This window comes from Piliocolobus tephrosceles, chromosome 1 (assembly GCF_002776525.5).
Source record: "Piliocolobus tephrosceles isolate RC106 chromosome 1, ASM277652v3, whole genome shotgun sequence".
NCBI classification, from domain to species: Eukaryota; Metazoa; Chordata; class Mammalia; order Primates; family Cercopithecidae; genus Piliocolobus; species Piliocolobus tephrosceles.
The window spans coordinates 74,672,277-74,686,640 of record NC_045434.1 but is presented as its reverse complement, the minus strand read 5'-3'; the positions used below and the strand labels follow the sequence as shown (position 1 = coordinate 74,686,640).

General features: G+C 35.1%; 1 protein-coding gene across 1 annotated transcript in view; it reads right to left on the bottom strand.

Moving 5' to 3' along the window:
• Positions 1 to 1,245: 1,245 nt before the first annotated feature.
• Positions 1,246 to 14,364, bottom strand: part of SPATA17 (spermatogenesis associated 17) — a 225,563-nt gene continuing 212,444 nt past the window's right edge. Inside the window, exons 10-12 of the mRNA XM_023203722.1 lie at positions 5,284 to 5,366; positions 3,093 to 3,119; positions 1,246 to 1,271 (exon numbers count right to left, since the gene is read on the bottom strand). Of these exons, the coding sequence (XP_023059490.1) occupies positions 5,286 to 5,366 (81 nt within the window). The 3' untranslated portion in view covers positions 1,246 to 1,271; positions 3,093 to 3,119; positions 5,284 to 5,285. The remainder of the gene's footprint in view (positions 1,272 to 3,092; positions 3,120 to 5,283; positions 5,367 to 14,364) is intronic.

Below are 14,364 nucleotides of genomic sequence, written 5' to 3'. Positions count from 1 at the left end.
TGTTCAAACTTCCAATTGTTTCAAAAGATCTTTTATTTTAAAATTTGTTTATTTAAATCAGGAGCTCAAAACTGTACACACACAGTGATTGATAGATAATGTCTTTTTAATAGGTTCCTTTTCTTCCCCTCAGTTTTGTAATTTATTTGTTGAAGAAACAGATCATTTGGCCTATAACACTTCCCAGAGTCTGGATCTCACTGGCCAGCAATTTTAAATTAAAGCTTTTATGATCAATAAATCACATTTCCTGTCCCTGTGTGCTATCGTTGGATCTAACCCCAAAATCATGTGCAATAAGTTTAGTGTTATTCTCTTCAGATACAAGAAACAAAGATTCCCTCAGGCTACCTCTAGCAGGAATTTTATTGTAAGGATACACGAGGGATGGGATTAAAGGATAAAGGAACCTCAAATGTTGAGTTAACTTCCAAGGATTCCAGGAAAAATCTAAGCATCGCATAAAAAACAGAAACCTCACAAAAGCCCAGCTTTTTGGAAACCAACTGTAGTTCAGAGCCATGCAGGATCTGACACAGCCCTGGCATCCAGATTATCTCTTTGTTCCCTTGGCAGCAGAGACTTGCAAATGTCTTCTCCATTTGAGAGTGCCTGTGTTTCTGCTCCCACACCCACTAGTCTGTGTCTGTTGCGTCTGTGTGTCTCAAGTTCAACAGTCTGAGGGGTTTCTAATTGGTCTAATCAGTCATTATTTCTCAGGGCAGAGCTTTTATGCTCCACTAGTTCACACAATTTACATTTCAAACCATTCATCATCCAACTTACATGTTAGTCACCCTTAATTTGGGTACCCAACACTGGTCTCATCATTTGTGACCCAGGTGATGGGGTCAGAATATGGGTACTTCAGGGGAACCATTTATGGCACTGTTGGTCACCAAGGGCTGTGATTGTCACAGACATTCTTAGAGGTAAAAGACTCAAGTTTAAGTATTTGTTTGAAAATATATGTCTAAGAGATTTCAAATACATACACACAATAATTAATTCATGACTAGAGCTACAAAATTTTATAGTTTATTGAATTATAGCAAGTATATGTGTTTCATCTGTGTTTTCCTTTCAGAACTGTTAAGTTTTAAAATGCAGATGGCTTCAGTTTCTTCTTCTGACATGTAAGAGAGAGAAAAATAGAGAGATTAAGTGATTCAAGGTCATTCATCAGCCGTGGAAGAATCCAGGATTCCAGTCAGTGGGGTCTTCTATTCACACTCACTTCATACCTTAATCTCAGTTTTACATTTCATCTTCTGTTTTCGGAAAACAAAACAGTAAAATGAAAGAAAAAAAAAAAAAACGAACTTCAGAAACACGAGTTCTTAAATTCTCTATTTAAGTCTTCTTCTCTTAGCTTTAGTTCAGTTAATGTCAGGAGGTCATGGCCCCAGACTTGACTCATTTTTAGCCCTGTTCTCTGCTCTCCATCTACATCACTGCAGATCTTCTTGAACAATCATGATCAAGTCTGGGTAACATAGCGAGATCCCAGTTTTACAAAACATTAAAAAATTAGCTGGGCATGGGGGCATGTACCTGTAATCCTAGCTACTCAAGAGGCTGAGGCAGGAGGATCACTTGAGCCCAGGAGTTCGATGTTGCAGTGAGCCATGATCACGCCATTGCATTCCACCCTGGGCAACAGAGTGAGGTCCTGTCTCTGAAAAAAACAAAAACAAACAAACCAAAAACCATAAACAAAAAAGCCAATCTTGATTATGTGTGTCACTAGACACATGGCATATCTGGCAAATCTGCCTCCATTATGGAAAACCATAGGAAAACATCTTCATACAGGTAGGTGGGGTGGTTATAACACTCTGAATCAAAGACAATTTAACCAAGAGAAGGACACCGAAGATACCTTTATTCTTTTCTCTTTGCCAGTTCACTATGCCAAAACTTAAAAGGGTTATAAGTTCACATGATGCCAAACTCAATGACAAAATTTAATAATTTTTCTTATTAAACTAAAATTTTAACTCCTAACAGGCACACATATAACTTATATGCTTAATTATTACTCTCCCCTCATAGAACTTTTTTTCCTTACACAGTTGCTAAGATCTTATTCCCTCTGGAAAAAAAGACCGTGGCATTTAACCCCTTTCCCAATCCAGGTGCTAACTATACTTATTTTTCATTTTATTTATTTATTTGTTTTAGCTGAGTTGTTCATATGCCAAATTCCTATGGAAAAGGAGAAAAAGCACATTGTTTTTCAAACCTAATAATTTAATTAAAACTCATCTCATCGGGCCTCAAAATTGAACCACTTTTTAGCAGAAAGATAGCCTGGACCAAAGCCCATTTTGCAAACACAAACTGGAGGAAGTTGAGCAGCCTGTAATGCAGGAAAACTCACATTGATGCCAGACTGAATCGGGTACATTATCCAATTCATAAAATTCCAACCAATGATTTTAACCTTATCTTGCTAATTTTTCTCCACAACAATGTTTAAAGAGACTCTGCCTGGAAAAATAAATGGAGCTAAAAGGATGGCAAAGCACTCTTGACAGCACACGGCACATTCTGATTTAGACCAAACTGCTTTTGGGAAACTACTGAAAGTTACAAATAGTGACCATTTAAAAAGACAAATTAAAGACACTAAAAGGAGTAATGTTTTCCTAGTCAGACAGTAGATTTTAACATGTGTGTGTGTGTTGAAGATCTAGTTCTGTGTATTTTTCAGTGGTTTAAATCTTAGAGCATTAATGATAACAGCTAGGTACAGGCAGTGTTTATCCTAAACTCAGACATGCTAAAAGAAAGAAAGATTAATCTGATAAAGGCATCACTATTTCTAATCGGACTGATGGGAAAATGTAGTATTGGGTGTAAAAGGCAATGTCGGGTGAATTATAGTGAAGTGATGAACTACCTTGAAGCTGAAGCAATCAAATAGATAGCTCTAAAAATTACTACGGCATCTTTATTCAACAGTTTGGTGCAAGTGTCCCCATCTTGGCCTTTTTTTTTTTTCACAAAGAGCAGAAGCACTTTGTTGTATTTGGTGAAATTAAATCTTAATAGGAGAGCCTCAGCTAAGGCTGCTGCCCTTCACTTACCAAAATTAAACACTAGACATTCATTTCCTATCAAAGAAAAGGAGATGACGTTTTTATAATATTGTCAATTCACCAAATTGTTAAAAATCCAAAAGAAGAGTTAGCAAACATTAAAAAAAATCCATTAACATATTTGTGTCTTTGCATTGCACATTCTTTTTAATTAGAAATAATGTACACCATTTGTTACTCATCTTTGTCTTTCTGTATAAATAATTTAGCAAGTAATTATTTCATCTTCAAGAAAAAAGATAATTGCCTCTAAATTATTATGATTAAATAGAATAAAGTCAAGATGTTATTGTAATTGGTAGAGTAGATCAAACAGTCCCTACTGGAGTGTTTTGTTTTAATACTTGGCTTTCATCTGGTTGCATTAAAACATCAAAAAATAGAAATAAAAAGAAAGTATCCCACAAAAAGTACTCATAATCTCACCACCCAGAGATAACCACCATTAACATTTTTGCAACATACAAATGTATACATAGACATATTAAATATAAGTGTGTACAAGTGTGTTTTTATACATATACACATGTATATATGTATGTATACACACAGACATATATATATATTTAAGTGAAATAAGACTACACAGCATATTTTGAATCCAGCCTTATTTTCCTAGAAATATATTGTAAGCATTTTTTTAAATTAATGGGTAAAGATTTATAACATTTTACTGTCTGCATAGTACTGCTTTATATGTGTTTTATTATTTAGCTAACTTACATATTAATGAGTGTTCAAGTTATTTTCAATCTTTCATCATCATAAACAGAATTGATAAATCTTTGAGTTAAAAGTTGAAGTTACACACAAATATGAGACATTTTATTTACATTACTTCATACTCTGGCTCTCAAATACCAGATAAATGCTCCAATGGGTAATGATACTTTATAAACCTTTGAAACGGAGATTCCAGTTGGTCTTATATATACATTTTCTATTAGCTCAGAACATTTCATATTTCCCCTCATATATTCCTTCAGAGTAGCTAAAAGGTAAGACATTGGTATCTGCATTTAACATATTAACTTCCAAGTTGAAGCACTCTGTGGGTAGAGAAGAAAGAATAACATAAAATTGAAGGAACGTTGCCTTGAATCTACCCTGTGCTCTTTCTAACAGCCTGGTGCTTTCTCCTTGCTTCTTGGTCTGAGAGGATAGCTAGGAGATTCTAACTAGCGTGATTTCTCATTTCTGCCCCTTTCCTTCAGTTGCAGTGATCTTTGCTGTCTTCACCCTGTACATTCTTTAAATTTGGGCGAAAATGTCACAATACCTCCTATTAGACACATTTCAATTATAACCACTGCTCTATTCTAAAATGCCTTAGAAATTGAATACAATATTCATTGAGAGCTTATTTTTTGTTCTTGAGTTTTATATGGTTATCTTTGTTCTTATATATCTTCTAAACATTGATAATCAGAATTTTGTATTTATTTCTTTGGTATTGTAAGATACTTCATACTTCAAATAATGTACATTATTCAGTATAATATTTGAAATGATACTGTATCATCACAGCACTGAAAAGTATTTTGGCTTTGGGGCACCAACAGTATTTTTTCACTGTATTGTATAAAACTATTTATTGTATTAGTTAAAGATAAAGGGTATTTAAGGGCCAGGCATGGTGGCTCACGCCTGTAATCTGGCACTTTGGGAGGCCGAGGGCAGATAACTTGAGGCCAGGAGTTCGAGACCAGCCTGGCCAACGTGGTGAAACCTCATCTCTACTAAAAATACATAAATTAGTCAGGTGTGGTGGCACTGCCTGTAGTCCCAGACACTCCGGAGGCTGAGGCAGGAGAATCACTTGAACCCGGAAGGGGGAGGTTGCAGTGAGACAAGATCATGCCACTGCACTCTAGCCTGGGCAACAGAGCAAGATTTTGTCTCAAAAAAAAAAAAAAAAAAGAGTATTTTAGATTTTTAATGTTCTATTTCTTAGTGTATTTTTGGCTCACTTTGGAGAAGATATCTGAAAAGTAAAATTCATTATCTTTTAAATGTTGAAAACCATTACACTAGAATGAAAGAAATTTATGGAGTCTTATTACACGTAAATATTATTATAGCATGGTTTTTAAAATGCTTGATAGTTAAGTCAACCCCATTTGATTTTTAAGTGTTATTTAATAAACTTTTTGAAGTACTTCTTAGCAAAAAGTCATACCTTTATACAATCTGTCCAGCTTTTGAATATAATTTTCCATACTTTGAGAAGAGCTCAAATGATGGTAATACAGTCTGGAAATCCTAGGAGGAAAAAGTTCAAAGATTACCACAGAGATCATAATGATTTTATGTTATTATCATTATTGTGATTATTTAGATTAAATTGCTAGACAGATGTCTTTCAACTGCACTTCAAATTTCACATTATTCTCTCAAAACAAAATTAGCAGGTAAATTTTTGAAGTTTTATCAGTTGAAAATCAGGCATACTGAATTTCCTGGCACATAGTCTTTAACAGTATGGATGTCACCTGCAAGCAAGTCTGGGCAATGCAAACATCAGGCATATCCACCTGTCTTCAAGGAGTCACAATCTAAATTTTTTACCTTGGCTTCATAGGGGTTGGTACTTTGTTTTGTGCACAATAAATATTTGTTAACTGAATTGAGTGGAAATGGAAAGGTGATACACCCAAATCACTATCATAGATGGCAGACTATGTTCATTACCTCAGAAGTGATTCAAATGAATGGTAAGGGAGTTCAGAAGGAAGAGGAAAGAAATCATTTTTTGTTGTGTAACTGGAGAAGCAGCATTTGACTGAGCAAGAAATGGATGCTTTTCATGCATGTTACAACAGGAAAAGTCATTAAAAAGGTAAGATACACTAAATCAACAATGGATGCTCTAAACGAATGATCAGACTATATAAAGGTGTACGTTTCTTCTTGGAAAGGAGGTCTATTGTTAATGAAGGTAATTTTGGCTGTGTTTTTTTTTTCTTAAGAAAACGTAAGAGAAAAAGACCTATGCCCTGAGTCCAGCTCTTTAGAAGGCCCATATAACAAACACATGCAAAAATAAATGTGCTAAAGAACATGTGGACATGAGGGTGTCTCTGTCACTACAGATCTGGTTCCCCACTCTGGTACAATAAAGCCTCTAGCCCTAAATACCTGCTTTTACAACTAATGCTTTTTCAAGCCCCAGGGAAAAGCCCCACATCTGTTGCTCTGTGTTTGTCATGCCCAAGTGACATGAAGGATGGTGGGTTGTGACAGACACTGCTTTTGAGTGCAAAGAGAATTTGAGGGATAAAAATGCTTAGATAAAAGGCAAATTAATTAATAAGAATGAAATCCTTCTTGGATAGCATAAATGCAATAAAATTTTACATAATGAAGTATTTTCCGGTGGTGCTGAGCATCTATATTCTTGCCTTCTTTTCATTACAAATTACAATTCTGGAGATAATCAGAAATCAGCACAGTATTTGCAACAATGCACATGATATCTTTACTTTTTTCAATAGTAAATTATTCATATCACTCTTAAATTTGAGCATATAGAGTTTAGACATCTGCATGAAGCATCAGTGATTTTTTATGTTGGCAACTTGATGAACACTGAAACCCAGAACTGCGAATAGCTTTATTTTTATAAATCTATATGTATAATAATATTTCATTTAATTTTCAAAAAAGTAGACCTGCCTTACAATAAATGTTAAAAGAAGTTTTCAGTGAGAGGTAAATGATACAGGTTAGAAATTCAGCTCTACATGAAGAAATAAAGAGAAGGAATAAATGAAGAAAAAATAATACCTTTTATTTTTCTTATTATTAGTTGACCTAAAAGATAACAGCCTTTGTTCTAAATAATAATAACAACAATGCCATTCATGATTATTGCTTGTGGATAAGGGAAATGAATGACAGCAATGTTATAAAAAATGGAAGGAAGGAATTGGGAATAATCTGTTATAAGGTAACTGCACTACCCGTGAAGTAGTATAGTGTTATTTGAAAGTGGGCTGGGATTACTCATAAATGTATACTCCAAACTCTAGGACAATCACTACAGAAAAATTTTGATATGCTAAAAGTGAAAGAAAATTAAATCATATAAAATGTTTAAAACTAGAGAAGACTAGGAGTGGAAGACAAAAGCAAAACAAATAAGAAAGGGAAGATCAAGTTACAAATATGGTAGGTATTGATCCAACTATATTAATAACCACTTTAAATGTGGATAGTTTAAATACACCAGTAAAACAACAAGATGGGATAAAAAAAGAAGAACCAACTATATGTTGTCTACATGAAACTCACTTTAAATGTGAAAACACAGAGTAAAAGTAGAGATGCAGAAAGTTATACCATGCTAACATTAATCAAAATATAGATGGAATAGTTATATTAATTTCAGACAAAATAGATTTCAGAATAAGGAAAATTACTAGAGATAAAGAGGGGCATTACATAGTAATAAAGTGCCTAGCAATAGAGTGTGAAAATCTGTGAGGCAAAAATTGATAGAACTGCAAGGAGAAACAGACAAATTCATTATTGTAGTTGGAGACTTCAACACCCCTTTGTCCATAAATGGCAGATCCAGCAGGCAGAATATAATTGAAGAGTACTACCATACAACTGTATATAATTGACATCTATAGACAGCTTAATCCAACAACAGCAGAATACACATTCTTATAGAGTTCACACTGAAGTTTCACCAAGATAGACCACATCCTGGGCCATAAAACACACCTTAACAAATTTAAAAGAACAGAAATCATACAACGTCTGCTCTCAGACCACAATGGAATTAAATTAGAAATCAGTAAGAGAAAGATTGCAGGAAAATCTCAAAATATTTAGCGATTAAACAATGCACTTCTAAATAACACATGGGTCAAAGGAAAAGTCTCAAGAGAAATACAAAAAATTTTTAACAAATAAAAATGAAAATACAACCCATCAAATTTGTGAGATGCAGCAAAAGCAGTGCCTAGAGGAAAATGGATAGCACTAAATGCATACACTAGAAAAGAAGAAAAATCTAAAGTCAATAATCTAAGCTTCCACTTAGAAAACTATATTAAAAAGAGCAAATTAATTACAAGTAAGCAGAAGCAAAGAAATAATAAAATCAGAGCAGAAATCAATACAATCAAAAACAGGACAACAATAGAGAAACTCAACAAAATCAAAAGCCTGCTCTTGCAGTCATCAACACAACTGATGAACTCCTAACCAGGTGAACTAAGACAAAAGAGAGAAGACACCAATTACTAATATCAGGACTGAAAAATGGGCCATCATTTCTAATCCCATGAGTGTTAAAATGATAAATATTATGGTCAGACACAGTGACTCATGCCTATAATCCAGTACTCCAGGAGGCCAAGGTGGGAAGGTTGCTTTAGCTCAGGAGTTCAAGACCAGACTAGGCCACATAGTGAGACTCCATCTCCCAAAAAGTTTCAAAATTGGCTAGGTATTGTGGTGTACACCTATAGTCCCAGCTACTCAGGAAGCTGAGGTGGGAGAATTGCTTGAGTCTGGGAGTTTGAGGTTGCAGTGAGCCATGGTTGTGCCACTGCACTCCAGGATGGGTGACAGAGTTCCTCATAATATTCCTTTATATACATACATAGCAGGACCCCCTTCTCATAAAAAATAATAACATAAGCTTATATACCTATAGGAATAAATTTTATATATATATAGAAAATTACATATATAGAAGAATAAATGAATACATATATAATTTATATACATAATATATACAATTTTATATAAAATATTTTATATATCAAAATTTAATGTTATATAAAATTTAAAATATATAAAAGTTTATATATTATATATAAATTATATGCTTTATATATACATTTATGTATATATAAAACTTTCTATATAATTTTCTATATATATAAATTTATACATCCATATAATCTTATTTTACTATTTTTTTAAGAGAAGGTGTCTTGCTATGTTGCCCAGGCTGGCCTTGAACTCCTGGGCTCAAGGGATTCTCCCACCTCAGCCTCCCAAGTATCTGGGACTACAGTTGTGTGCCACCATTCCCAGCTTTATTTTAAAAAACTGAATCAATAATAAATAAGCTTCCAAAAAGGACAAGATGGTTTCACTGGTGAATTATACCAAATAAGGAAGAAATGATATCTATTATCTATAATTTGTTCTAGAAAATAGAAGGATAGGAAACACTTCCAAAGCACTGTGTTTTGTAATCTGTAAAATGGGGATATCACAATCTTGTGATTAAACAAGACAAACAAACCATCTGGCTCTTCACACAAGTATTTTCCTCTCTTATTCCTTAAATAATAGAAGTCTATTCATATTATACCTACCATGTTCTTTCAAAAATTAAGTAAATTCCATCAGCACTTACAGGAGACTAATTTTGGGGCAATAATATGGTGAAACAGGACTTTGATGATACCATCGCATCAGTAAAACCATTTTCAGTAAGTGTATTCAATACATGCCTATCCATTTGTGTTAAATTATCCATGTGTAATATTGTGGGAATATAAAATAATGTGAAATATATATACAAATGAGAGAAAAATAAATATAAATAGAAGTTCTAATAATGTTTCCTTCATTTCTGTGGATCTTCTTGTGTACTTAAATTTTGGACTCATCTGATCTAATGAAGCATCGCTGAATTCTGAGTTAGACCTTCTTTTGTGTATTTAAGTAACATTTTGGTGTCTGCAACATGTCTGACACTGTGTTAGCTTCCAACCAATGGTAACGAAAACTTGGTCTTATCTAGTGTCAGACAATAGTGCAGATAAACAAGGAATGACCCCTTCAAATACCTACCTTCTATGTCCTCCAAAACAAAATCTTTCAGAAACTCTTTATTGCTCTTATTTTTAAATCTAAAATGTCACATTCTTACATAGCTCTAATCAACCAGTAACTGTGACCTCTGGTACAGGAAGAGGTGAAGATACCATCAGGAGAGCTTTGGTTTTGGGAGAAATCTGGTGCTGATTCGCATTTGTTTAAAATTTGCCTCTGATATGATAAAACCTGTCATCCAGTCATGGGAAACTATGAGCTCAAGAAAACCACCTGCACACTTGCACAGTGTCACTTTTTAAATGGGGGTTGGGGAACTGCTTTTCTGAAAAATAACCTCATCAAGAAAAAACACTGGGGATGGTAATTTTAAATGCTGCCACAGTCCTTGCTTGCCAGAGCAGACAGCTTCTGCTATTAGGATGCCCAGCGAAACACAAATAATCCACTGCCAAAATGAGCTCCTTGGGACAATTTAGGAGTCTTTGGAAGTGAACGGCTCTCTGAGCTGGAATGTAGCCCAGGTCCATTTTCAAACCCAAGTCAAAATGACAAAGAGCACATTTCCTGGGCCACTCACCCCCTAAGTGTAAGATTACTTTAGGTTGGCAGCTGCACTGTTTATCTAGTTATTTAAGGCTTTTCAGCAGATACTCACAACTGAGTGCTTAAATACTTCAATGTTAGTAAGCAGGACAGCGCTGTTACACCACAGGAGACAAAACTTTTGAGATTAGAGAGATAAGATGAAAATCAAGGGCTATGCACATATTTTTCAGCTAGCTTATAATGTCTTATATATTCTGCTTTAAAATATGGCAAAGATTTTTCTACTAGAGTTAGAAAAAAGGAGCACGGCAAGAACTTCTGGCTGCATATAAATATTGTTTTAATCAAAAATATTTCCTTATGTCCTGAATGAGACCCCAACTAAGTCTGGCTAGCACTGGAGACTTTCCAGACTCTTTAAATGAGAGTTTACAGGCAGGTTTAAAAGATCAACTGGCATTATTCCTGTAAGATCAAGCTTTGCTCTCATTGCATCTAGAAAACTGTGATGACATGAGGATCTCTACAGTTCTGACAAAAGAATATACAGGAAACTGTTACAGTTGTGGGACTTATCCCCTTCTTTCTGTTCACTGTTTTCAGGAAAATATCCTCAAGTATTCAATCTTTGTTACTGTGTTGTTCTAAAGCCCAGAGATTTAGGATTTATTATGCATTCTTCAATCAAACCATTTGTACATGTTCCCAAAGAAGAAAATTTTAGCTGATGAGTTGATGATACATTATCAGTCTGAATCTAAACAGGAAACCAAGTTCATTTGCATATCGTGTGATGCCCAGAGTCTCACTGGAGATTGCAGGGGTCATGTGCAAACTTTCTTATTGCTTCTACTCAGAGGTAGTACTGCTTTGGGGTCAAGCTGCCTGGGTTTGAAATCCAGGTTTATCTTTAAGGACTTTGTGATTTTGGACAAGTTATTTAGCCTCTGCCATGCTTGTTTCCTAATTTTAAAACAGATAAAATAACATGAAAATATAAATACATGAGTTCATCCATGTAAAGCAATTAAAACAGTGTCCAACACATAGCAAGTACTTAACAAGTGTTAGCTATTCTCAAACTAAGAAACTCAAATATATTTTTAAAAAATTGTAGATGAATAATCCTAAATAGTTGCTAATCAAAGGTCATTTATATTTGACTTTAGTATACACATCCCTGATTTTATTTCAATGTGGGTATATCTAAATTGCAAACCTATCTATTTGAGTTTCTACTGATTCTTTTGCTGTTTTTATATACTGTATCTTCCTTCTTAATAGTCCCATCTGTTGGCCAGGTGCAGTGGCTCATGCCTGTAATCCCAGTACTTAGGAGGTTCACGGGGGCAGATCACAAGGTCAAGAGATCAACACCATCCTGGCCAACATGCTGAAACTCCATCTCTAATAAAAGAACAAAAATTAGCAGGACGTGGTGGAATGCACCTGTAGTCTCAGTTACTCGGGAGGCTAAGGCAGGAGAATCACTTGAACCCAGGAGGCAGAGGTTACAGTGAGCTGAGATCATGCCAGTGCATTCCAGCCCGGTGACACAGTGAGACTCCATATCAAAAAAATAAAAAAAGTTCCTTCTGTCTTTCTCTTATTTCTCATATTTAGTCCTTTCCCCATCTTTATGGACCTGACAGACCCACATGACAGACATTCAAACTGAAGGAAAAATGATTGCGTTCCTTGTTTGACTAGTTCACTGTATTCAGTGGCATATGTATTAGGCCATAATAAAAGTGATACAAGATATAAAAATATATCAGAAGGAATAGATTTAATTATAGAAACAGATGTAGATATAGAAAGGGAGATGTACATGAAAACGTGGTTTCAACTATTTAATTACAACCCAAAACACAAAACATGTCATCGAAATAAACGTTACCTGAAATGGAACATCTAACTAGATACAATGTGTTAGTTAGAATGATCCGTAGCCTGTTAGTGGTTTTATCATACAGCTAGTGATACCATGGTAAGAGATTCCGGCAACATTATTTTCATATACAAAGATGTGCCAATTTAAAAAGGAGAAAGGCTATATGAAACTGGCACTAAAGGGAAAATTTGGCTTGCTTGTGGTTAATCTGTGGGAAAACATGCTGCGAAAAATGTTCGGAGACAGTATCAGAATGGTTTAAGGAGAACCAAATGAAATGGAGAATAACAATTGCAACTGGGATTGTAGCATTCCTAAGTTTTCTCCTACTACTACACTAAGTGTTTCTTACTAGGAGAAAAGCTGAATGCATCTAAATAATGAGGTACTGCAAGAAAATTCTCAAGAAGGGGAGTAACTGCTAAGAGCCAGGTTACATTTTGTTCACAGCTGTATTCCCAGGATTTAGCACAGTGTCTATTACAAAGTAGGGACTTGACAAATGTTATTTAGCTGAAAGAATGACTAAATAAATGAATAAACAGATGTGGCCCTGGGGAAACCGTGAACTTGTCAGAAGTTTGAGCCTTCTGGAGTAGCACATCCTTACTCTCTCACTCAACCCTGACACTCTAGAAATCAAGTGAAGGAAATGGAAGTCACATGCCCTGGACATCATCAGGATCCTTCCAAAGTCCACACATGTAAATCTTTCCTTTTCCAGCTAGTAGATGCTGTGCCAGGTCTCTCTGTACATTCAATTGCCTGGGTTTCAAAGTATTTGTGGGAATGACAGAAATCAGGAAAGAGAGAACGAATAGAGAAAAGTGAGTGACAGATTTATCTATGGGGGAGAGGGAAGCTCTATCAGTTTTGTTTTGTTCCCAGTACCGTCACAGGGCCTGAAACACATCATATGAGATCTTGTTTAAATAGAAATGCAGGACTTCTCAGAGTGAGCCTATTTTGAGAGGAAGATAATTCCTAGATTTATCTGTAATATGATGGTGTGTTCAATGATGACTTCTTTATAAGAACACTGGAGATCCTCACTATTCACGGGTTCCTTATTTGAAATTTGCCAACTTACTAAAATTTATTTGTAACCTCAAAATTAATATTCACAGTGTTTTTGTGGATAAACTGCAACCTAACCTAAAAGGCAGACAAGATTGAGAACCTAACTTAGGAGTATGCACCTGTAACAATTGCTGAGCCTTGGCCAATCCCAGTAGCCATAATACTTCAGCCACTCATATACCGCTGAGTGCTCAAACTGTGTTCAAATAAGGCAAACGCTGAGCCAAATAAGGCAAATCAATCCAGCTGTTTCTGTACCTCACTTCCGATTTCTGGATGTCACTTTACTTTTTGTGCCTCTAAATTTGTTCTGACCATGAGGCACCCCTGGAGTCTTTCTGAATCTGCTGTGATTCTGGGGGCTGTCCAATTCACAGATCCTTCATTGCTCAATTAAACTCCTTTAAATTTAATTTGGCTGAAGTTTTTCTTTTAACAACCCTAAGTGTACTGCTGAAATTCTGCCTAGTGTTCCTTAAGTGTAATGTGGAAAACATACATGATCGATAAGCTTCATTCAAGCATGAGCTATAGTGCTATTGGCCACAAGTTCAATGCTAGTGAGTCAAAATATATGTCAGTTAGGGTGTTTTTAAATGGAAACACACATAAAACACTATTATGCACTGATTGGTTGGCAAAAATGTTGACCAAAGCCCAGGAGAAATGTAATCCTATTTTCCCTGTAGGAACAATGGTTCATTATTCCCCAATTCAGTGTTTGAGGTGACTTTATGGAACATAACTATTGCAAATAACAAGAATTGACTGCTATAAGACAGTCAAGCTCTTTCATGACACACTCACTATGGCATAAACTTGTATGCTCTATCAGAATATCACAGATACGATGACTCCTGAGATACGAATAACATTGAACAAGCCACTAAATGAATGAGAACATGAATACATAAAATGAACTAATGAGTT